This window comes from Spinacia oleracea, chromosome 6 (genome assembly GCF_020520425.1).
Source record: "Spinacia oleracea cultivar Varoflay chromosome 6, BTI_SOV_V1, whole genome shotgun sequence".
In the NCBI taxonomy this organism is placed as follows: domain Eukaryota; kingdom Viridiplantae; phylum Streptophyta; class Magnoliopsida; order Caryophyllales; family Amaranthaceae; genus Spinacia; species Spinacia oleracea.
This window is the reverse complement of record NC_079492.1, coordinates 122,190,252-122,213,959: the sequence shown is the minus strand read 5'-3', so window position 1 is coordinate 122,213,959 and position 23,708 is coordinate 122,190,252. Positions and strand designations below refer to the sequence as shown.

At 34.6% G+C, this 23,708-nt stretch overlaps 1 protein-coding gene and 1 long non-coding RNA gene across 2 annotated transcripts; one reads left to right on the top strand and one right to left on the bottom strand.

Annotated features, from left to right (window-relative positions):
* Positions 1 to 5,679: 5,679 nt before the first annotated feature.
* LOC130464359 (uncharacterized) lies at positions 5,680 to 12,450 on the bottom strand. Its single transcript, XR_008924741.1, has 3 exons — positions 11,837 to 12,450; positions 9,503 to 9,622; positions 5,680 to 6,271 (listed from the first exon to the last, which is right to left on the bottom strand). It is a non-coding gene; the product is annotated as an uncharacterized lncRNA (long non-coding RNA).
* A 2,580-nt stretch (positions 12,451 to 15,030) lies between these two features.
* LOC110805843 (proteinaceous RNase P 2) lies at positions 15,031 to 22,525 on the top strand. Its single transcript, XM_022011462.2, has 6 exons — positions 15,031 to 16,076; positions 17,001 to 17,102; positions 17,229 to 17,407; positions 17,722 to 17,842; positions 19,005 to 19,073; positions 21,981 to 22,525. Exons 1-6 carry the CDS (start codon positions 15,189 to 15,191, stop codon positions 22,221 to 22,223), a joined length of 1,602 nt encoding a protein of 533 aa, XP_021867154.1. The 5' UTR covers positions 15,031 to 15,188; the 3' UTR covers positions 22,224 to 22,525.
* Positions 22,526 to 23,708: the final 1,183 nt, after the last annotated feature.

The following is a 23,708-nucleotide window of genomic DNA, read 5'->3' as shown; positions in this document are numbered from 1 at the left end:
CCCTAAGTTTTATTTTCTTTTATATAGTGTTAAAAGTTGTTGTAATTTCTTTGATGTTGGTATTGCCATTGTGAGAATTAACAAACATCAATTTGGTACTGTTGTCTGATCATCAAGCTGTTATGGTAGTATACGGCATTGAAAAAGGAATATTGCCCGATTTGTAGTAATTGAAATGGCTGTTGCTGTTTGTGTAGCCCCATATTGGGTGTAGTATTCTTGATTGTTGTATGCTGGGGCATGGTTTGCGGAAAGGATGTCAGGGTTATTGATTTTGAGGAATTCAGTGGCTATAGGGGATATCTAGAGAAGAACACAAACTGGTGGGTAGTTGACTATTTAGATTCTCTTTTTGGTTGATTACATAAACTCTCTTAAAGTGAGGCCTAAAAAATGGTTTGTGGAGAAAATGCTTATATAATTAAAATTGAATGAAGCATTTTCTATTTACTTCAATTGAGATTCTGCACAAGTGCTCCCATTTCAAAAACCTCATTGTTAAATTCTTCAGGAACTTTTGTTTTGTCATGGTATAAATGTACTGTTAAGGTGGACAGTTGTGATGAATTCCTAGGGATATTGTAGTTTCCTAAACACTTCCAATGGACTGATGGGGTATACTATTTGCATGGTAGTTTGTCCTATTCCTATTGGCCACCCAAGAGTTACACTTCATCATTCAAACATGTTCATAACTTCAGATGTTCTATTACCAAAACACCAGGAATTAGTTACTCGACTCTTGAAATATGTACGTCCTTCAAATGTTTTAGATTAGATGCAGTAGGTTGATGTCTGATGCTAAACTGGAGTACCGAATAGTTTATTGTATGCCGGTAAGTCCGTTTTTTACCATTTTGCTGCTAAATCTTGGGCCTTTGGTATACCGGTAAGTCCGTTTTTAACCTTTTTCTGTTTACTCCATGAATTCAAACTTGAAAGATCTTAGAAACTTCAAGTTCTTTAGTAATTAAAATCACTTTGCAATGTGTTTTTGTCCTCAAACTCCGTAGCAATCAACTATTGAATGATAGTCTTATATTTTATAATCTATTGTTTCAATATAAGTCACGACTGGCTCAAGTTTTCCTCACATGTTGCCACCTCTAGAGTTTGTGACTACCAGTAGCAGTCTCGATGAAAAAAGTGAAGGGTATATGAGAGGGATTGTGGAGGAGAGATGGATAACATTGTTATAAATTTCGGAAGTTGGATCTTTGAGAAATTATAAAAGGAGTGAAGGTTATAGTAATTTCAAATGACATAGTAGTTTGAATCGTCATTTCAAATTCATTAGTTCATGCAATATTTTTTTAAAAGTTATACATAGTAGGATGTTGACCAGTTCAAATTTAAAAATCTTTCTGCGCTTTCCTTATAAAACCACCAAGCGGTTATTAAGATTTTCTTAAACTACATATCTACAATTAGTCGAACAAAAACGACATAAGTAACTTTAGAATCCAAAACACTCTGCTAACAAGCAATCAACACATATTTTTTGTTATTAATTCCTAAACTAATATTCGCCCTGATTTTAGTAGTTACAGAGTACAAATTTGTTAGCACAAAGTTTTTGAAATAATTACATGATTTACTTTGTTAACACAAATTTGTTAGTTAGCACAAATTTGTTAGCATAAAATTAGTTTGTTAACTGTGAATGATAGTTGGGAATGATAGTCTTATATTGAAGCTGATTTAATTTCCACAAATTTTGAAAGATATATATATAGTGATTGAAAGATAGTTAGCACAAAATTAGTTTGTTAGCCGTGAATGATAGTTGGGAATGATAGTCTTATATTGAAGCTGATTTAATTTCCACTTTGTGTAGATTATAATTATACCGGTGCATAACCTGTATATTTGATTCTTCGGCGCCGGCGATCATACTATTTCACCATTAATTCTTTTTTGGGTATTGCTTTAATTTTTCTGGGTTTGTTCATTTTAATTAATATGAAATTTTAGTTTGCTGTAAAAGGGTTATTACCTAGGTATTAGTTGTATCCTCTCCGTACCAGAGAGCTGATAGTCCTCTCTGAAATAGTAGATGAGCTGGTTGTGCTCATCTTCAGTCCTCTCTGAAATAGTAAATGAGCTGGTTGTGCTCACCAGAAAACTAAGCATGTGATTAATTGGGATGACTAAATTTTCTTAATTTGTTACTCTTATACTTTCTTTACTTATCAGTTTACAGGTTCTCAAACTAACCAAAAGTAGCAGTTCTGGAAAACCAAAACAGGTCTGTAATAACTTCCTTTTAGGCTGAAATGTTTCGTTCATATTTGAGGGATAATGTCTATCGGAAATGAATTGCTGTGTCTGAGAACAAATATATTTTATTATTTCATTTGTGCATGAAGAATCTATATGTGCAGAAAAGGGGTAGTTTAGTTTGCAGCAACATCTCCATAACCATTAATCAGTGCTGCCAAACATGAGGGAAGGTCTGGCTATTCTACCCCAAGGCTCACAGCCTCATAGGTCAATCACCAAACAAGAATTTGTCTTGATTTTAGAACAACTCCAACGAGGGAAGGCCTGGCTATTCTACCCCAAGGCTCACAACCACACAACTCCAGTCACCTCCAAGTTTTGATTTTTTTTTTTTTTTGGGTTGCAAATATTGAATGTGGTTTTATGTTGATGTATTGGATATGACAAGTAATTAAAGTAAGAAGTACGCAAGTAATTTTGACCTTTTTGTAATGAATTAGTAATATTCTTGGCTTAATGATTTTTTTTTTAATTAGGGATCTTGCTCTGTTGTCAGTTAAAGTTTGGATTTCGTAAAAGTTTATGCAGTTTATCTACATTTTCAGCATTTTGTTAAAATTCTAATATTATCTCGCACGCATCGCGTGCATATAAGACTAGTTAAGTTTTATTGTAAGCCTTTGTGTAATCAAAAAAATATGTAGTATATAATTTTTTAAAAATAAATTATATTTTTAACAACCAACTCTTTTTTGATAGTGAGGTAAATTAATTATGAGATAGTCCCCATAAAGATAACGATTTACCAAAAAATCATAGTTAAAGGTGAAAAAAATATTCAATATTAAGTTTGATGTTTTATTTACTAAAATGATCTCATAATTTGGTTTGTCACATTTAAATTTTTGGTTATTTTTTCTCTAGTCAAGAATCAAGCACGGGTTCTCGCAGTTAGATCGAGTAGATGTTATAGCAGTGTAGTAGTGACCCCCTTAGCAAGAGGGATCAGCACTTATGTCATTTCAAACGAAACTTTTTAATATAATTTTACGGAGTTTGAGAATTCCGAATAAGATTTCTTTAAAGGTGAAATCATCCTTTTTAATCGTAGATTATAATACAATATTCGGTCCTAATTCAATAAGGGGTTATTGGCAAAAAAAAGATTTTTTATTATATTTTTACTAGTAAGTACTCCGTGTGTTTTTTAAATGAAAATTAAATTTTATAAGTACGTATTTTAATACGTGGGATCATTATATGTATTATGAAATCTAAACATTCGCTACTTATAAAACCTTATCTATATTCTCAAAATCTCAAATATATTATATATTTTCTAGCACAAATGGATGTGCTGATACCCCTTGCCAAACTGGTTAAAACGAAGTTTATATGATCATCTTCACACTGCCCCTAGACCTGCGTTCGATCCTTTATATGTGGATCTTTTTTTTTCCTTTGGGCAATTGTTGTTTTATGTTATCATTGTTTTTATGGTTTCTTTTTAGTATTTACGGAATCATAATAAACAATACTTCCTTTCTTTATGTATTGAATCTTTTTATGGGATCATTTGTGAGTTTATTCATAAATTTTATCCAATTTTGTTTATCTTTTCATCCAGTTATATAGCCGTAACGATATGCTATTTCGACAATATATGATGTGGACTGTAATGACAGATGCGTGAAACGAACAATCTTTTGCATATCAGAAACTCTTAGATGTAGTTTAAGCTTTAGATATTATGAATAATATAATGGTTTTCAAAAAAATATATTTGTTGTAAACAATGAAGTTTAGACTTTGAGTTTAATTATCATGTGTAGCTTCATCAGAAAACTTTTTGTTATGTCTTGAAAAAAAATGCATGTACTCATATGATTCGTCGATGGATAACGAAAGAAAATGCATGTACTGATACTCTTATCTTTAAACTTAAAAAATCATAGTTAAAGGTGAAGAAAAACATCAACAATTTGATCTTTTCATGACCAAAATGATCCCATAAAAATGGTTTGTCACAATTAAAAATTTGTTTTATTTGCTCTTGACAAGAACCGAACACTGGCACACAGTTAGAGTATATGTTATATCAGTAGAGTAGTGACAATTGTAGCAAGGGGTATCAGCACGTAAGTCATTGTAAACAAACATATTTTTGTCTAATTTTACCGAGGTTGAAAATTCTGAATGTGATTTTTTTAAAGGTGAAATGATCCTTTTCATCATAGATAAAGTTATAACACATTGTGTTTTCCAATTTTGGTGGTGGGTCGTCATTTTGCGTTTTAACAAGAAACAAACAACTTAGATGTTTATGAAAATGTTAGAAATTACGTATCTGTTTTACTTGAGTTTGGTTTTATTTAAATTTAATTTCTTCAAAAGTTAAATGATCTCGTGTAAACGTAGTCAAACTTAGTTAGTTATTTAAATCTAGCTCACAAGTACGGAAAATGCTTCTAGTGACGCTTTATAAATGTCAATTACGACGCATAAAATCGCCGCAAGTGCTTTTACCGACGCTTTCAAAACGCTCTCTTTGCCTGTGCCGCTACCCCCTATTACGACGCTATTCTTTTGAGTAGGTAAAACTTAAGATTAGCATCGCTACAGACTTATTACGCTTTTAAGCGCCGCCATATATCTAATTGACGTTTTCCACTACCGTACCTTTTGGAGTACACTAAAAGCGTCGCAAGAGCTCACTAATAGTGTCGTAGAAACTTAATTTTCATGGTAAATAATTTTAGCCAAACTTAGTAATTAAAGGATAATTGTTCGAAGTTTGATCTAAATAATTCATTTACAACGTACGGAGTTATTATTTTTGGATACCGTACTATTTTACAGGTTTAGATATACGGTAATAAAAATTTCATTTGGAGATTGGTAAACATTTGTTGGGATCGTTAAGTTTTATTGTAAGCCTTTGTGTAATCATAAAAATATGTAGTATATATGTAATTAAGGAAAAATAAATTATATTTTTAACAACAAACTCTTTTTTGATAATGAGGTAAATTAATTATCAAATAGTCCCCATAAAGATAACCATTTACCAAAAAATCATAGTTAAAGGTGAAAAAAACATTCAATATTAAGTTTGATGTTTTATTGACTAAAATGATCCCATATATTGGTTTTTGACAATTAAAAATTTGGTTATTTTTTGCTCTAGTCAAGAATCAAGCACAGGTTCTCGCAGTTAGATCGAGTAGACACTAGTAGAAAAAACCCTTATTGCAGCGGGCTTTTAGACCCCTGTTGCAGCGTACATCGTATGCTGCAACTGGGGGGCCTGCAACAAGTCTGAACTTGTTGCAGCGTACAATGTTCGCTGCAAAAAGTGATTTGTTGCAGCGGGCTTTTAGATGTACGCTGCAACAAGTGCCAAAAAATTGGCAAAATTTTAGACTTGTTGCAGCGGGCTTTTAGATGTACGCTGCAACAAGTGCCAAAAAATTGGCAAAATTTTGGACTTGTTGCAGCGTACATATATATGTACGCTGCAAAAGACTCAACTTTTTGCAGCGTACATTTATTTGTACGCTGCAACAAGTCTGAATTACTCAATTTTTTGCAGCGTACATTTATTTGTACGCTGCAACAAGTCTGAATTTTTGCCAAATTTTTTTCCCTTGTTGCAGCGTACAACATATATGTACGCTGCAAAAAAGCACTTTTGGCGGGAAAATTCTAATTTTGTTTAGGGATACCTAGAGTGCCTTGCACCAAATATAGATCGAAACCTGTCAAAACAATAATAGAATAACGCAACCTGTATAACAAATATAAAAACAACAACTGGAGTTTTGTATACTATATATCCCAAAACCAAAGTGCACATATTACATTTAAATATATGTTCCAATTTCAACATAAACATACATTTTAATATAAAATTTATTCTATAACAACTAAACCAACTCGATCAAGCGCGCTAAAGCCAATAATAAATACTTGTTGGTAAAAAACTTAGCCCATTGCTCACGAACCACATCAAATTCCTCGCATAAGGCGCAATCCTCGGAGTGTAGACCTTTACAAAAACAGAAATTTAAATTAAACATTAGATTAAATACAAATTAAATATCACATTTTAACATTCAAGAAACTAATGACAATGTCCTAATAGTCTAAAATGAGTCCTTCGGTTCTTTAGTTCAAAGTTGGGAGCGAAAATGTCATTTTAGCCTAAATATGACCTATAACGACCCAATGAGCCTATAGGTGCATAAATAGATTGGAACGAGTCTTAGATCGTTAAAATTATGCATATTAAACATGTAATAAGTTTTAAATGAGTCCTTAGGTTCTTTATTTTAAAGTTGGGAGCGAAAATGCCTTATTTTAGCCTAGATATGACCTATAACGATCAAACAAGCATTAAATGGGTATAAGTAGATTAGAATAAGTTCTAGAAACTCAAAACTAAGCTTATTAATCATATAATAATTTAAAAATGAGTCCTTCGGTTCTTAAGTTCAAAGTTGGGAGCGAAAATGTCATTTTAGCCTAAATATGACCTAAAACGACACAATGAGCCTTAAATATGCATAAATGGATTGGAACGAGTCTTATAAAGTTAAAATTATGCATATTAAACATGTATTAAGTTTAAAATGCGTGCTTAGGTTCTTTATTTTAAAGTTAGGAGCGAAAATGCCTCATTTTAGCCTAAATATGACCTATAACTATCAAACAAGCATTAAATGTGCATAAACAGATTAGAATAAGTCTTAGAAACTTAAACTAAGCATATTTATCATATAATAAGTTTAAAATGAGTCATTAGGTTCTTAAGTTCAAAGTTGGGAGCGAAAATGTCATTTTGGCCTAAATATGACCTATAACGACACAATGAGCCTTAAATGTGCATAAATGGATTGGAATAAGTCCTAGAAAGTTAAAACTAGAATATAAAACATTTAGTAGGTTTAAAATGAGTCCTTAGGTTCTTTAGTTCATAGTTGGGAGCGAAAATGTCATTTTAGCCTAAATATGACCTACAACGACCTAATGAGCCTTAAAGGTGCATAAATAGATTGGAACGAGTCTTATAAAGTTAAAATTATGCATATTAAACATGTATTAAGTTTAAAATGAGTGCTTAGGTTCTTTATTTTAAAGTTAGGAGCGAAAATGCCTCATTTTAGCCTAAATATGACCTATAACTATCAAACAAGCATTAAATGGGTATAAGTAGATTAGAATAAGTCTTAGAAACTTAAAACTAAGCATATTTATCATATAATAAGTTTAAAACGAGTCATTAGGTTCTTAAGTTCAAAGTTGGGAGCGAAAATGTCATTTTAGCCTAAATATGACCTATAACGACACAATGAGCCTTAAATGTGCATAAATGGATTGAAATGAGTCCTAGAAAGTTAAAAATAAGCATATAAAACATTTAGTAAGTTTAAAATGAGTCCTTAGGTTCTTTGGTTCATAGTTGGGAGCGAAAATGTCATTTTAGCCTAAATATGACCTAAAACGACACAATGAGCCTTAAATGTGCATAAATGGATTGGAATGAGTCTTAGAAAGTTAAAAATAAGCATATAAAACATTTAGTAAGTTTAAAATGAGTCCTTAGGTTCTTTGGTTCATAGTTGGGAGCGAAAATGCTTCATTTTAGCCTTAATATGACCTATAACGACCCAATAAGCCTTAAATGTGAATAAATAGATTGAAATGAGTCTTAGAAAGTTAAAACTAAGCATATTAATCATGTAAAGGGTTTAAAATGAGTCTTTAGGTTCTTTAGTTCAAGGTTAGGAGCGAAAATGTCTCATTTTAGCTTAAATATGACCTATAACGACCAAACAAGTCTCAAATGTGCATAATAGATAGGATTGAGTCTTGAAAAGTTAAAAATAATCATATGAATCATGTAATAAGTTTGAAATTAGTTTTTAAGTTCGTTAGACCAAAGTTGGGAGCGAAAATGTCATTTTAGCCTAAATATGACCTATAACGGCCAAAGAAGTCATGAATGTGCATAAATAGATTGGATTAAGTCTTGTAAAGTTAAAACTAATCATATAAAACATTTAATATGTTTAAAATGAGTCCTAAGGTTCTTTATTTCATATTTGGGAGCAAAAAAGCCTCATTTTAGCCTAATATGACCTATAACGACCAAACAAGCCTTAAATTTGCATAAGTAGATTGGAATGAGTGTTAGAAAGTTAAAACTATTCATATTAAACATGTAATAAGTGTAATACTCTGAGAAAATATGTAGCTTTTCCTATTTGGTTTATTGTTCACAAATCAGGATCTTTGGACAACAACAAATGCTTATTAATCCAAGAAGCTTTTCCTATTTGGTTAAAACCCACACATTATTCACAATCTTCAACTTTTGTGATAATCATAAATCATAATGGACAAGCACTGTAGACTTACGAGATCTTCTCCAAGTCTGTGAATTTGTGGAATTTATTAGGAAAAATAGCCAATGTTGTAAACATGATGAATGGAAAATATAAAACTGAAGTTCTCTGTACAAGCCAGAGAAACTCCTTTTCTACCTAGATTAAGTTCATATGGTGTGTCGTGAAATGGCAAACAAATCTTTACCCAAATTTAGTGCACACAGTGAAGAAACCTAAAACCATGGATATGGAGATAGGAATTTAAGCAAAGAAGTTGTATAGTTGACTGAAAACATCTCTAGCATTGCCCACCAATGGCATATTCAAGACATATATAGTGCTTCGTAGTATATTGCCTACACCTAGACATTAAAGAGATTGTGGACTTGGCTCAAGTACCAAATTCTACTCACGAGGCTAATTGCTTTTAAAGACCTCAAATAAATACTCTAAAAAAAAATACAAGACAAACCACCAGAGAACATAATAGCTTTACTAACTATGACAGATTACTATTTAGGTTTGAAAGAGTTCCCATATCGCTTTAATAAGATGAAAAAAAGAAGTCACTTGCTTCAGAGTGTTTGTTAGTTCTCTCTTCTCAGAAAAGAATATGTCAAATTCTAAATGATAATGTCCTGTAGGACCTAGAGTGAAAGCATCAGCTTATGGAAAAGATTCCTGTGAGAATTCCACTGCTTGAATCAGGAGATAATTCAAGAAACTTCTCTATGGAACATATGATCAGATCAGGTGTAGTATAGTAAACAACCAAGACTCCATATATATAAGAACATTAATATGATGACTAGAACTGAAAGTTATGCAATCTGAGATGCTAACATGCTATTAAGGAGTATAGGAGATACAATGGGTAAATAGTTGCATACTTTTTCCTCGGTGTCATCAGCACGAGTGACAAGTCTTGATTTTATTTCCTTAGCTCAAGAGGAAAATTTATAACGTTGTAAATCTTCCCTGTCACTGGATCAAGTCTTCTTCCAACGCATCTGTTGATCAAAAATCAAAATTTCATAAGAAACCTGAGTATCAGGAACCAAATTTATATAAACTATCACTTTTACCTTGAGTTTAACAGAAGAAGAACAAATCAATTATTAGTAACATACCTTACTAATCTACAAGAAACAATACCTTAGCGCTTATCGTTGAAAACACATTCAGGGCTCACTTTAACTATATAAAGATTTTTTACAGAAATATGGCGCAAACGTTGTACCTCTAAAGGCAATAATTTGTGCATCACTGGTAAAATATACACTAAGGCCTAAGACACTAATTGTACAATAATTAGTAATTAAGGAGTAGTAGCCTTTTCATGGCCATCCTGGGTAACATTCACAAGACACAAAGTGGTGTCAGACTCACAAAGAATTCCTTGGCACATCAAATCAATAAGTCCAGTAGATGCTATCTACAAATTATTTATTTGATGCAATGGATGAATTAGTTTCTTGTTTAAAAATAAGAACGAATTAGTTTGTTTTCCAGTAAGGACTAAAATGATAGTTTATTGGCCACTATCATGTATAATCTGAAGTTCTACCCATGAAAAACTACCGAATGAAGAAAATCTGGTTACACAGTGCAAAACGACGTACTGTACAATATTTCTGCAAATTATCCCAATACCAAAATAAATCAGCAACAACAAACAGCATAAGATGTAACAACCATACGATAAAAATGAAAAATTAATCACTAAACCCGGGAAACAAAAAACAAGCATCCAATTACAGAATCAAGTAAATATATGAAAACATAAGATTCCTATTGGAAATTTAAAAACAAGAATCAGTAAACTCTTCAACTTGGTCAAGGCAAGATCTTAACAGTGAGAAAATTGAACAATCAAGAAAGGTCGACATAAAAGTAATCCTTAACTATGATTTGAACAGTCTCTAGATTCCATAGACTCATCAAAGACCCATACCACCAAATATATAAAACTAAAAACCAATAAAGGAAACACCAGTTCATAACATCAACGATTTCGACAATTTTCACTATACACCCGAGTGTAGTGTACATCTAAGGCTATAACATATAACATGCATCGTAGTAATATATGATTATAGACTTATACTTCAAATATGGATCCTACAAACAATTACAACAAGGAAAAATCAGAACAACTATCACACACCCGAAAACAGTAGAAAAAATAATTTGAATTACCCACAAATTCAAAAAGAGTTCAATTTGAAGTCTCACTAAATACATCCCGCCACAAACTAAAAGTGTGGAACATCCAAGTCTGAACATGCACTTTTCCCATATTAATTACTGTTAATTAGGACTTCATGTGTACGTGAATATTCAGCCATATCTGAAGACAATTATGTGGAAGATCTGTTACAGAGTCTGGCGGTTATTAATAGATTAAGTCAAGGAGTATGGAGAATAGTGAGCCTTGTGCTCTATGTGTTTTTCTCATTGTGATTTTACATCCAGAAAATGCGACCATCTTTTTCTCATTGTGATTTTACATCCAGAAAATGCGATGTTGGTTATCTTGGTATCAATACAAAGGCCAATGTACCAACTCCTTTCATAAAATGGATCCAAGGCCAAGTTCATAAAATGGATCCAAGGCCAAGTTTATATCATAAAATGGATTGCCATGACTCATGAGAGCACTCTGATGTAAAAAACAACAAAAGCAAGTTAATCAATCCCTGACAACTGGCAAACCTAACTACCTCAGACTTTAGAAGCAAATGAAAGGGACAAAGAAAATAAGTCTGGACTTGATTATATTCATACGATATTGAACCCCAAAATTAAAGACATCGATTAAGTCAAAGCGACCTGAAAGTACATAAGTAGAGGATTAAGAGGCAGGAGCACAGTATAATCCTATAATGTTTCGTAAGGCTGTCTATCACGCTACATGGCATTCATAGATAATTAGGAAAAAGCCCCCCATAGTAAAGCACAAGGTGACAATCTATGACAAGGCAATGACAAAGCATCACTGAGTTCTAAATCTGAATGCTCCTACTTTTCTCTACAGGCATTTTTTTTTGGAATTTCTCCACAGGCAATTCATTAGTTTACCACATTCTCTACATGAATCTACAATTCATCAGCAACAAAAATTTGACTCACAGTCTCGCCCAAAGAAGAAACAAAACAACAATTCATTATCACTGCAGAATTAAAGGAAACCCTAATTCTTAAAATAAGATAAACGAACAAACCTGATTGGACAGGGAAGATGACCGGTCGGCCGCGGCGAGGAGGATGACGGAGATTAAAACCAGCAACCGAGCAAAGCAGCTTAGTTTTTCGAGTGGGGAATGACTTCACCGGTGGTTTTCGAGCAGGGAATAACTTATGCGGTGGTTTTCCGAGAAGGGAACCACCGGTGAGGAGGCGAGGAAATAGACTCTTGGTAGAGTACCACCGGCGACGGGCGAGACCCAGCGGCGACGGCGAAGACGACTGGCGAGAACCACCAGCGATGGGCGAGACACAGGGAAAGATGAGGGAAGAAGAAGGGAGTATTGAGCGGGGATATGAATTGCGAAATTGGTGTTGAGGTTTGAGATAGAAATGTTTGGTCTAAATTAACGTTGCAGCGAAAAAAATTACTAAAATGCTATTGCAGGGGCATTTACCCTTTACGCTGCAAAATAAAAAGGCTGTTGCAGGGGGCTTTTACTATGTACGCTGCAAAAAACTCTTTTGCAGGGGGCAATTAATTTGTACGCTGCAACAACCCTTTAAAGGGTTTGACCCGCGTTGACCAAATGGTTGTTGAAGCGTATTAATACATGTACGCTGCAATAAGGGGGCTGCAACAGGGGTTTTTTCTACTAGTGAGATGTTATAGCAGTGTAGTAGTGAACCTTTTAGCAAGAGGGTATCAACAAATATGTCTTTCCAAAGGAAAGTTTTTAATATAATTTTACGGAGTTTGAGAATTCCGAATAAAATTTCTTTAAAGGTTAAATCATCATTTTTAATCGTAGATAATAATACAGTATTCGATCCTAATTCAATAAAGGGTTATTGGCAGAAAAAGTTTTTTTTTTTATTATATTTTTACTAGGAAGTACTCCATATGTTTTTTTAGTGAAAAATAAATTTTATATATATTTTAATATTGTGGGATCATTTCAGTTATTATGAAATCTAAACATTCGCTGCATATAAAACCTTATCTATATTATCAAAATCTCAAAAATATTATATATTTTCTAGCATAAATGGATGTGCTGATATCCCTTGCCAAACTGGTTACAACGAAATTTATATAATCATCTGTACACTGCCTCTAGACCTGCGTTCGATCCTTTATACGTGGATTTTTTTTTCTTTGGGCAACTGTTGTTTTATGTTATTATTGTTTATGGTTTCTTTTTAGTATTTACGGAATCATAATAAACAATACATAATCAGATTGCATATTGCAATAAACGACCATTGTCAGTTCTGAAAAGCCATTGCCATCTTCATCAACCTTCGCTAAAGGGTCCAACTTTGGCTTCCGTTCAAGCACAAACCATCAGTATAGCTAGTTTTCTTCTACACCTTCTTCCAACCATCAATATAACTAACTTTTGCAACTGAAACTAATTTAGAAAAGGTAGATTAAATTTATTAATTCAATTACGCATTTTATCAAACACCTTATATGCATCACAAAGGGAGGTTTATGTAAATAAAATATGAATGCTCAATAGTTGAAATGATCCCGAACTGAACAACATGTAACCAATATCACGAACTGATAAATATGAATGCTCAATCAGAAAGGAAACAACAAAAAAATATCAAGTACAACATGTAACCAATATCACGAACTGAAAAATATGAATGTTCAATTACTTTAGAAATGGAAACCAGAAAAAAGAAAGAATGAAAATAAGAGGTGAAGAAATGAAATGTTTGGCGGTGAAGAATGAATGAAAATAAGAGGTGAAGAATGGAAAAAAGATCAGTAAATGTTTGGCGGGAAAATGAAAGTGGATAGTATGGCGCAATTTCATCCCGCCTAACATATGCGAATGGCGCAAATGGCTGAAATATTTTGCCGCCCATAATCTTCCTTTCTGAAATTTTTTCCCTCTCTTTTTTTAGTGGAATTTGTGAGTTGGCATCATTTAATTGGTGGTGTGCAAGATACCTTTGCACACCAAGTGTATCCCTAGCCTTTTCCAAATATGATTGCTGTTCCCATTCTAAGCGTTAAAATTTATGGCTGATTTTTTTAATTTGTAATCACATTAGTACACTTTTTATGTAATTTTTTTTTATTATTATTTGACATAGTCAATTACTTATTACACAATTAATTATAATTCCTCTCAACCATAAATTACGAATATAATCGCAATAAAAGCTTAAATAATGATTGCCAAATATTTGAAATTTACTCAATTTAGTCTTCGAATCCTTTTTATTTTTTTGTTATTAATTGTGTTTGATTTGATGACTCTCAAATTCAAGCTCTACCCCCCGATGTGGACATTTACAATCAAATTTTGATTTTTGCAATGGATTGATCAAGTAATTCAATTTGAATGTTAATAACAAAATTTAGTACGGAGTATTCCCTCTGTTCCATAATGACGTTTCAGTTCAAGTTTTTAACACTATTCACAGTTAAAATAAATTTATAAATGATCTCTCGAGTTATTTGCAAGATGGTGTTTGAAACAAGTAATTTTCCTGTCTAAATTAATTTGGACTATGTTTATCCCCTCATAAAATAATATTTTTGTATTTTTTTTTGAAATAGGCTTTTAAGGGAAATTGACGTGAACTAGGACTTGATCAAAATTGAAATTTAGAGGGAAATCCGGTCCTCTTTTGTGCGTGGAGATAAAAATTAAAGTTACATGCATCTTCATATTATTACTCCCTCCGTCCCGGAATACTCGACCCGGTTTGACCGGCACAGAGTTTAAGGAACTTGAATTGACTTATTTAATTTAATAGGTACTAGTTGATAGTGGGGTATTATTTTAATGTAGTTAGTGGGAGGTGGGTTAAGAGGTGGGGTTGAGGGAGAGTAGGGGTTGAATTTTTAATTATTTTTTGTATGGAGTAGGGGGTATGGGGTAAGTGGATTAATAGGGGTAGAGGGAGAAATAATATAATATTGTTTAGAATATTTCCATTTTTAGAAACAGGTCAAGTATTAAGGGACGGCCCGATAAGAAAAACAGGTCAATTATTTCGGGACGGAGGGAGTATTATGAAATTGATTTTGTTAGATTAACCAATTACTTATGGTTGAATCAAAATTATCGAATTTGACATACTTTTTGAAATCTAAGGTTAGGTTTTTGATATGTGGAAGCATGAGGTGTTGTTCTTCATTCAAGGTACTTAAATTATGGGTAATTATATGCTCCTTCAATTAGATTGATTGGAATAGTACGATATTGCGTTTTTAAGTTCAGCGAACTTCAGCATACTTTAACCTCCCCGGCTTCCCCCACCCGCAAACTCCCCCTCACCTCCACCTCCATCTCCCTCAAACCTCCCCGACTTCCACCACCCCACTTTCAAAACCACCTCTTATTTTCTCTCTCCTCAACAATGAAGAAGAAACGCACCCAAGAATCCCAACTACAATACGAACTAGGAACATGTTCAAAGCAAAACGATCTCACAAAAGCAATCTCTCTCTACAATTCAGCTTTGTCCCAAAACCTCCTATTATCTCACCACCACTTCAATTCAATACTCCACTTATGTTCATCTCCAGATTCTCTCTCCTCCCCTAACAAATCCTTCGCCCTCGAAAATGGCTTTCGGGTTTACGAACAAATGCAATCCAACAACATCCCACCAACCGAGGCCACGATTACCCAGGTTGCGCGCCTCGCTGCTGCAAGAAATGACCCTAATTTTGCATTTGAGTTGATTAAGAGTGCCAAGGATAAAGGGGTTTTGCCGCGGCTGCGGACTTACGGACCTGCATTGTTGGGGTATTGTGATAATTTAAGAGCGGAGGAAGCGTATTGCGTGGAGGAGCATATGAGAGGTAATGGGGTGAGGTTAGAGGAGGGAGAATTGAGTGCCCTTTTGAGGGTTAGTGTTGAAGTAGGGAGGGCGGAGAAGGTGTATGAGTATTTGGGTAAGTTGAGGGGGGTGGTGAGGGGTGTGAGTGAGGAGACTGCTGGGGTTGTGGAGAAGTGGTTTCAAGGGGCGAAGGCCGCCGAGGTGGGTATTGAGGAGTGGGATGTTGGAGAGGTGAAGGAAGTGAGGGAGAAGTGTGGGGGTGGGTGGCATGGGATAGGGTGGTTAGGGAAGGGGCCTTGGGAGGTGAAGAGGGTGAATGTGGGGGGTAATGGAGGGTGTTGTGGGTGTGGGGAGAGGTTGGTTTGTGTCGATATCGATTGTGGGGAGACGGAGAGGTTTGCTCAATCGATTGCTGGTTTGGCTATGGAGAGGGAGGTTAAGTGTGATTTCAAGAGCTTTATGGTGAGTGTTATGCTTTGTTAATTGTTATATATTGGTTTTTGTTGAATTATTGTGCCTTGTTTGATTTTTGGGTTATGGAGCCAGAAACTGTTTAATTTTGTATGTTTATTTGCTAGCTTGGTGTCTTTTAGTTAAAGGTAGGACTTTTGTTGTAATTTTGATTGCAAGAAGGCAGACAGTGGACCACTGCCTAACTAGAGAAAATAAGGCGTTATAGAAACAAAGTTCTTATAGTGATAGATTTGATCCCTTTGTATTATGCTGTAGGAAAGCGAGAGTGTGTAGAAGTAGAAGCTAGTGAGATACTCTTTGGCTTAGAGAATTGCAACTAAGTTGTATAGCATGTGGTTGAAATTCCAAATTAACATAAAGAAAATGATTCAAAGGTATGCTAGTCTCACAGTTGTAAATTCCAATTTTCAAATTGGTTAGTTTGTTACTATCCTGAACCACTCTAATAATACTTATCATATCTAGGAACTGAGAAGAATTGTTCATAGAATGTACTTGAAGTACCATCACAATTGCTGGAGTTTATGATTTGCTGTTGAAATGAAGGATTGTGTTGTGAGTCGTGATTATTGGACTAGAATACGTTGTAAATTGGATTGTGTTGTTCTTGGAAGAGTAAGGAAGAATGTATGTTGTAATTTGGATTGTGTTGTTCTGTGACATATTAATGCATAAGCAGATGAGTAAAATATTTTAACCTTTTGATTTATTTTGGGAGGAAAAAGTTTATGGTGTTTAACTAATGAATGCTTTGACTGAAAAATGTCAAGGTGGACAGATTCTAAACGTGTTAGAACCATATCAGCAAACTCTCTTACCATTTTGATGATAACATAAGCTGTTGTAGCGATGGTTATAAGCATCACTTGTTATTCCTGTTCTTATGACTTTTGTTGCTCTGCTCTGTTGCAGGAGTGGATTGATAACCATTCTGACTATGTGGCTATAGTAGATGGAGCAAATATTGGGCTTTATCAACAGAATTTTGCTGACGGGGGGTTCAGTGTTGCACAGGTGAAACATTTCTATTTGCTTCCTTTTCTTGAGCTGTTCCTTTTCGCTTGCTCTTGCATTCAGTTTATATGTGAAACAAAACTAATTTTATCTCTTTATTCTTCTTTCGCCATGGAATTTTAATAGAGCAGCTTTGAAGCTGTAGTAATGGAGTTGTATACTAGGAACAAAAAGTGGCCTTTAATTGTCCTGCATAAGAAACGTCTACGGGCATTCCAGGGTAACCCTTCCAGTCAAAAGCTGCTTGAGGAGTGGTTAGCTCAAGGCACACTCTACGCAACACCTAGTGGATCAAATGATGATTGGTGAGGTCTTCCAGCCTTTTTTTTTTTTCTGCCCTGCGCATTAGTGTAATTCTTTTTCTAATCTGACTGAAGATATAAAGAACTTCCACTGTTAACAGACAACAATGGTTCTAATAATGAAAGTGCCCTAGCCTATAATAAAAGAGTATCAGGAGATACCTGTTTAGTGATTTAGTGAACTTTCCTATCTGGATATGCTTTTGTCTAACTTCCTCTAAGAGGCTTTATGGTCCTTCAATCATTTTATAGTTTTATACAGTATTTTCTGATCTTTCTTGCCTGTGCCACTCAATTTTCATTTTGTATGTGTTCAGGTATTGGCTATATGTTGCTGTGAAGATGAAGTGCTTGCTTGTTACAAATGATGAAATGCGTGATCATATATTTGAACTCCTTGGGAGCAGCTTTTTTCTTCAGTGGAAGGAAAGGCATCAAGTATGTATTCTCTCTTTTTCTAGTGATTTAGTGACAAATTTTCCATAATGTTCACTTTGACTGATACTGAGACTGCTGTGTGCTTAGAGAAGGGAATAAAGGTTAGATCTATTTTTGTGATTTCCTGTAAATACTTCTATTTTACCAAAATTCACGGCATCAAGCATGTTTTCTCTCTGTTTCTAGTTTTTTACTTCTGCACACCCTCGTGCCAGTCAGGAACTTTTGCTTAGCTAAGTTGTTGTTGGGTTAGATGTGGGAAGCTCCACTTCCCAGAATTTGTAGGTTGTTAAGCACATGAATTTTTAATTCATCGGAAGTGCCAATATTTGGTTATTAGAAAAAAGTAAGTTCTACTTTCCATGGAAAGTTCCATATACCTAGAGGACTAATTACTTCCCATAGCCAAACAACTGCAAATATTTGGAGATGATGTCGTGAGTAAAGGAGAAAATGAATTGGATGGTATGTAATTATGAGTGTGCAGTATGTACCTCATCAGGAATTTGGTTTGATGTAGTATAATGATCAGGAATGTGTTTTGTCGGCCATAATGATTTGTTAATATTAAATGGTAGAAACTTATTTTCTGTGACTAGGTAAAAAACTAAAAACACTTCGTTGTATGTACTACTATGTACAGAAGTTGGGTGGGATGGGGGGTCAGCCTTACGCCCTTACCCATTTTTGTGTTCATGATAAATTCCATTCATATGTGCAAACGTTTTGTTAAAGTATAACATATCCAATGTGCAATCTGTGTCCTTTTTCTTTTAGCTACGATGAAGGGGTTTGGCTACTAGATGAGTACCATGTCATGTTCCTTTTTTTTTTTTTTGGAATCCATGTCGTGTTCCTATGAGTATTGTAATGTACGGAAATCACAAATCTGTAGGAGGTATGTGTATCCCTGACATGGAGGGAAAGGTGACAAGGAAGCAAAAGAAGGGAGTAGAAAGTACATTGAAGAAAACTCAAAATAATCTTCACAAATGACTATTTTGGAAAAAGAAAACCTGTTTATTTTATTAGTCCACACACGTGTTTCTTTGTTGACATATTAATTATCTGCAAACTTTGTGTGTCTTCAACTTTGTTACCATTCTTTTCTAAAGGATATCATTTTTCTCCTCTTAAATGAGCATATTATTTCTTTTTGCAGGTCCATTATACTTTTGCGAAAGGAGTTCCAAACCTTAAAATGCCTCCAAAATACTCTATTCTTATGCAGGTATTTGTTTATATCTTGGTCTTTATCTCCTTTTTGGCATCCCCCCATACTACTTTGTTTACCTTTATGTCTCATTTGGCAAGTGAGAGGAATAAATGGATTTGGATATAGCAAGGTTGGCATGAAATGTAAGTTGACTTTATATGGGAATAAATATGGGTTACTAGAAAGTCTCTGGTGGTTGGGTACTTGGGTGTTACTCCTGGAAGGACGTTGAAAGAAACATTTACGTGTTATTTAGGTAAACTGGTGTTAGAGAACTTTAAGTCACACCATATGAGTTGTTAGACTGTCCTACCTAGAAAGTAGCCTTATTTAATGTGGCCGTACCCTAACTCAAGAACATTTTAAAGGAGTAATTAGGCCAATCATGAGATATGTGCTTTTAGAAACTTTTATAAGTTTATGCGTGCTTTAGGTTATTTGGTGTCAAGGCACTTTAAGTCATGCCATATGAGTTGTTAGACTAACCATCCTATAAAAGTACCTTATGATGGACCAAGGGACTAAGTGGCCAAACGTAGATTCAATAACATTCGAGAGAGTTATCAGCTCTATCGATTTGAGGTAACCCAGAATCCCCAACCAAAAGATGCATCTTGTACTAAATGAGTTATTCTGGGATTCTCCGCAAGTTCTTTTGAGAGTTAAATGGCCTTGTTGTAATACCTAACATTCAAGAATGCCAAATGAAAAATGCAAATAGCTTGTACCTGGTTCAAGGAGCTTTAGCTCATGTTGTGTACGTCTTAGGAGAACTAGAAATGTGAGATAATACTGTTTCAATTTATTTGGGTCCTTATATGAGGTAAATCGCTGTTTAAACACCAGGAGATTCCAAGGCTATTCAGGCGTAGTCTTCTAATGTTTATTCTGAAAATTGGAAATGCCTATTGGGTAAGTACTTATGTGTTTAGTTCTTCAATCAATGCTTCAATATGGAAGAATTTTGACTCCTGAGAGCTAAAAGAGTAGGTCAAGTCGCAATGCTTAACCTTCAAATTTCATTTACATGAAAGGGACCATTAGGTTAAATTTTTGAAGAATTTATGTTGGACTCAAATCTTCAGAGGAATAGCTAATATGCAATCCTATTTTGGTATTTGTGAAATTCAAGGAAAACACATGTGAAAGTTTTGCTCGAGGGGCTGAATAATTTGTAGATTTACTCAAGGGCAGGTTGGTATTTGGGATTTTAGCGAACTACAAAATATTGGTTCGTGTAAATGATAATAAGTGTCCGTATGGATGTCAAGGCTCAAGCTGTTAACCAAGGCCGTGCATGTCCTAAAGATAATCCAGAGCACATTCCCACAACATTGCCATTTGAGTGGGAACCAAAGTTTTGCACCTGGGGATTTTGGGCAGAATTTCACATGGAAACTAAACTGGCACCTGCTGTATGGGTGATGTATTGATGTGGTTGGATTTAATGAGCACTACACGATGATATAGTTGGGGCCACTTGCGGGGGTTTAAGTAAAGATGGTTATGGGCTGGGCCGGGTCGGGCTCCGGCCGCCAAGCCCACTGTACATCATGCCAGGCCGGTCGAAAATTTTAAACGGGGACCAGGGCCATCGTGTGTCATGCCGGGCCTAAGCCTAATTTTACAAAATTTAGCGTGTTTTGTCGTGCCGGGCCGAGCCCTAACGTGCCTTGTCGTGCTTTTTCCAAAAAAAATGCGGCCAGGCCCAACCCACGACTTTGTGCTTGTGCCGTGCTTTTTTCGTGTGATCCCCGACCCGGCCCACAACCATCTTTACCGGTTAAACCATCATTAATCCTGGAAGAAATCACTTAGGTGAAGTTTGAGAATCAACACTATTTTCAATCTTGATATTATTCCCTAATAATTCGATTTTTGTAACTTTTACTCCCCCCGTCCCTTAATACTCGCCCCGGTTTGACCGGCACAGAGTTTTAGGCAATTTAATTGACTTAGTAATTTATTAAATGGTAGTTGATAGTGGGGTATTTTTTAATATAGTTAGTGGGAAATTTGTCAAATAAAGGTGGTGGGGGTGGGGAAGGGTTGAATTTTTTTAATGTTTTTTAGGAAGTAAGAATTCATACGGGTCCATGATTAAGGAAAAGAAATTATATAATATTAGTAAAAGTATGTCATTTATAGAAATGGACGAGTATCAAGGGACGACTTTATAAGGTAAGTGGGGCGAGTATTAACGGACGGAGGGCGTAATAGCCTGTCCAAGTAATGCCAGAGCCCCAAACTCGTAGTGGAGAAATGCAGATTGTTTATCTTCGTTAGAGTTATGTCAATCTATTTTGGACTACTAAAATTGTGAATGAATGTGATATTTCAGCTTTAATATGGAAATCATATGATTTCTTGCTAACTTCTGAGAGGATATTATGTAGTTGCTTCCACCTGCTTCCGGTCTATCTTGAGAATCTAAGGAGATACATTTTTACAAACATTTTTACTGTTTATAAGGCGCGCTTCTAAGGTGCAGGGAGCTCCGGTGCGCCTTTAATTTTCTAATACATTGCTATGCACCTACTTATAGTCTTGCCCGTTTTTGCGGTTGGTATCATTGATATTATACTTAATTACCCGAAAAATTAAAAATTCCTGCCTGCTGGGCTGCTGGTATTGTAAATTTGTAATTCAGTGACGTAGTCTCCGGTAGCTATATGAGTGGTAGAAACTTCTTCCGCTCAAAATCAGTTGTCACATTATTTCACCCCCTCATAACTCCTCACTATATGATTTATTTACCGAATACCGTTTATAACATCCTAAGATAGTAGTATAGGAGAGAATTATTTTTGGTTGGAGGGATTCATTTATTTGTTCACATCTTGCAGTTGAACCAATGCTGTAATTGCTCAAACTGCTAATAGTAACTTTTTTATTTTTTTATTTTTTTATTTTCCTCTTCAGGAATCAGAGAGAGGATCTTGGCACATCCCAATAGCCAGTGAAAACACTGATGAGTTGTCGAGAAGTTGGCTATGCATCACCAAGTTGAGTAGTTTCAGCTCTAACTCGGGTGAACAGATGCATATTCCCCTCAACAAATGCAACAATGGAGGCCAAGATTGTCTTTACAGTTCTGGAAATGGGGTTTCATCTCTGACTGGTAAAAGGAAGGAGAGAGAACCGTCTCCTTCAGGGCTGCATTAGTTTGTGTTAGTAACTATTATAATTTTTAGTTTACGAGTTCATTGCATGTCTCCTTGTGCTTCTCCATGGCTTTGGAATTGGATTAATACCTAACTACAATATACAGCCAGATAAAGTATGTAAAATTATCTTTTTTGACCTGACCGATGGAAGTGTTCTAAAGAAGGGTTTTTTTTCTTCTCTTTTCAGGCAGGCCATAATTTGTGTAGTAATTTGGTGTTATTATATCATAAAATGGTTATGATAGTTTATATTTATCAGGTATGTTATTGAATCCTTAAGAGTTTGCGGTTTGCTTTTTAGCTTTTTTTTTTTATTAATTACTGAGTAGTTTTATTTGTAACGGAGTAGAGTATTTACTACTTCCTCCGATCGTTTTTACTTGCAACGTTGGTGACTTTCATGTATGCCAATGCACAAATTTGATCATTAATATCTTTAATTTTCATTTAGAAAAAATTATAAAAAGTTGATATTGTGAAAATGCACATTGAGACGAATCGAACAAAATCCCACATGACTATGTTTTATCTTACCTATAAATCACCAACAATAATCAAAGTTGAATATGTGAGTGGTTTAAAAAGTTCAAACGTTGCATATACTAAGAAACAAAGTTTTATTTTTTTGCGTCTTTAGGGTTGCGGATGTTTTTTCATAGTTATCGTAAATACGGAGTATCTTTAAATTTGCATGGTTTTATTGGTTGTGATGAGTTCTGATAAGTTTAGAAAAAATAAATGAAAATAAAAATCAGGTGAATAGAACACACGTTTACTGTACGTGTACGTTCTTACATGAACGCCATAGTGTATGTACGCCTGTACAGAGTATACTGTAGCAATCTAGAATCGTGATAACTCATAGATTTGAAGAGAGAAATTTCACCTAGCTTGTATAGATATGATTATAGATATGTCTTTATCATTGTTTATCATTGTTTTGGTTGGGTTCGCATTTCTGCAACTATAACTAAAACACGCACTTTACTTGAAAAGCAATTACAGTTTCCCTGGAAATAGATTCAAAGCAGTTCCGTTACTTGTGATAAATGGCGCTACGCTACAGCCCACAGGAACTGTGATTGTTGATTCAGTTAGTTGCATTTGAAACAACGACTTCCCCCTCGACATAAAAGCTTTTCATGTTTTGTATATGAAACAAGAACTTCTAGAATACTTAGGGAAATGAACTGAAAATGTCGAATTAATACGATAGCCATAAAAATAAAAGAATTAAAGATTCAGAATAAACTAAGAGCTTACCAGTTTCACCAGAAGACTTTGATCATGATTCTCCGTGTTAGCAGAAGGGATTAAATTGTCAAGAACTTTATACAAGACATTCCTGTTTGCTGAAATTCCAATGAGAGAGCACATTACAGTAATAAGGATGGCCGCCCACATCGACTTTGGTGATATAACTATAAATACTCCTGACATAAACGCTAATAAAGTGGAGTAAAGTGCTAACTTGCATGAGTAA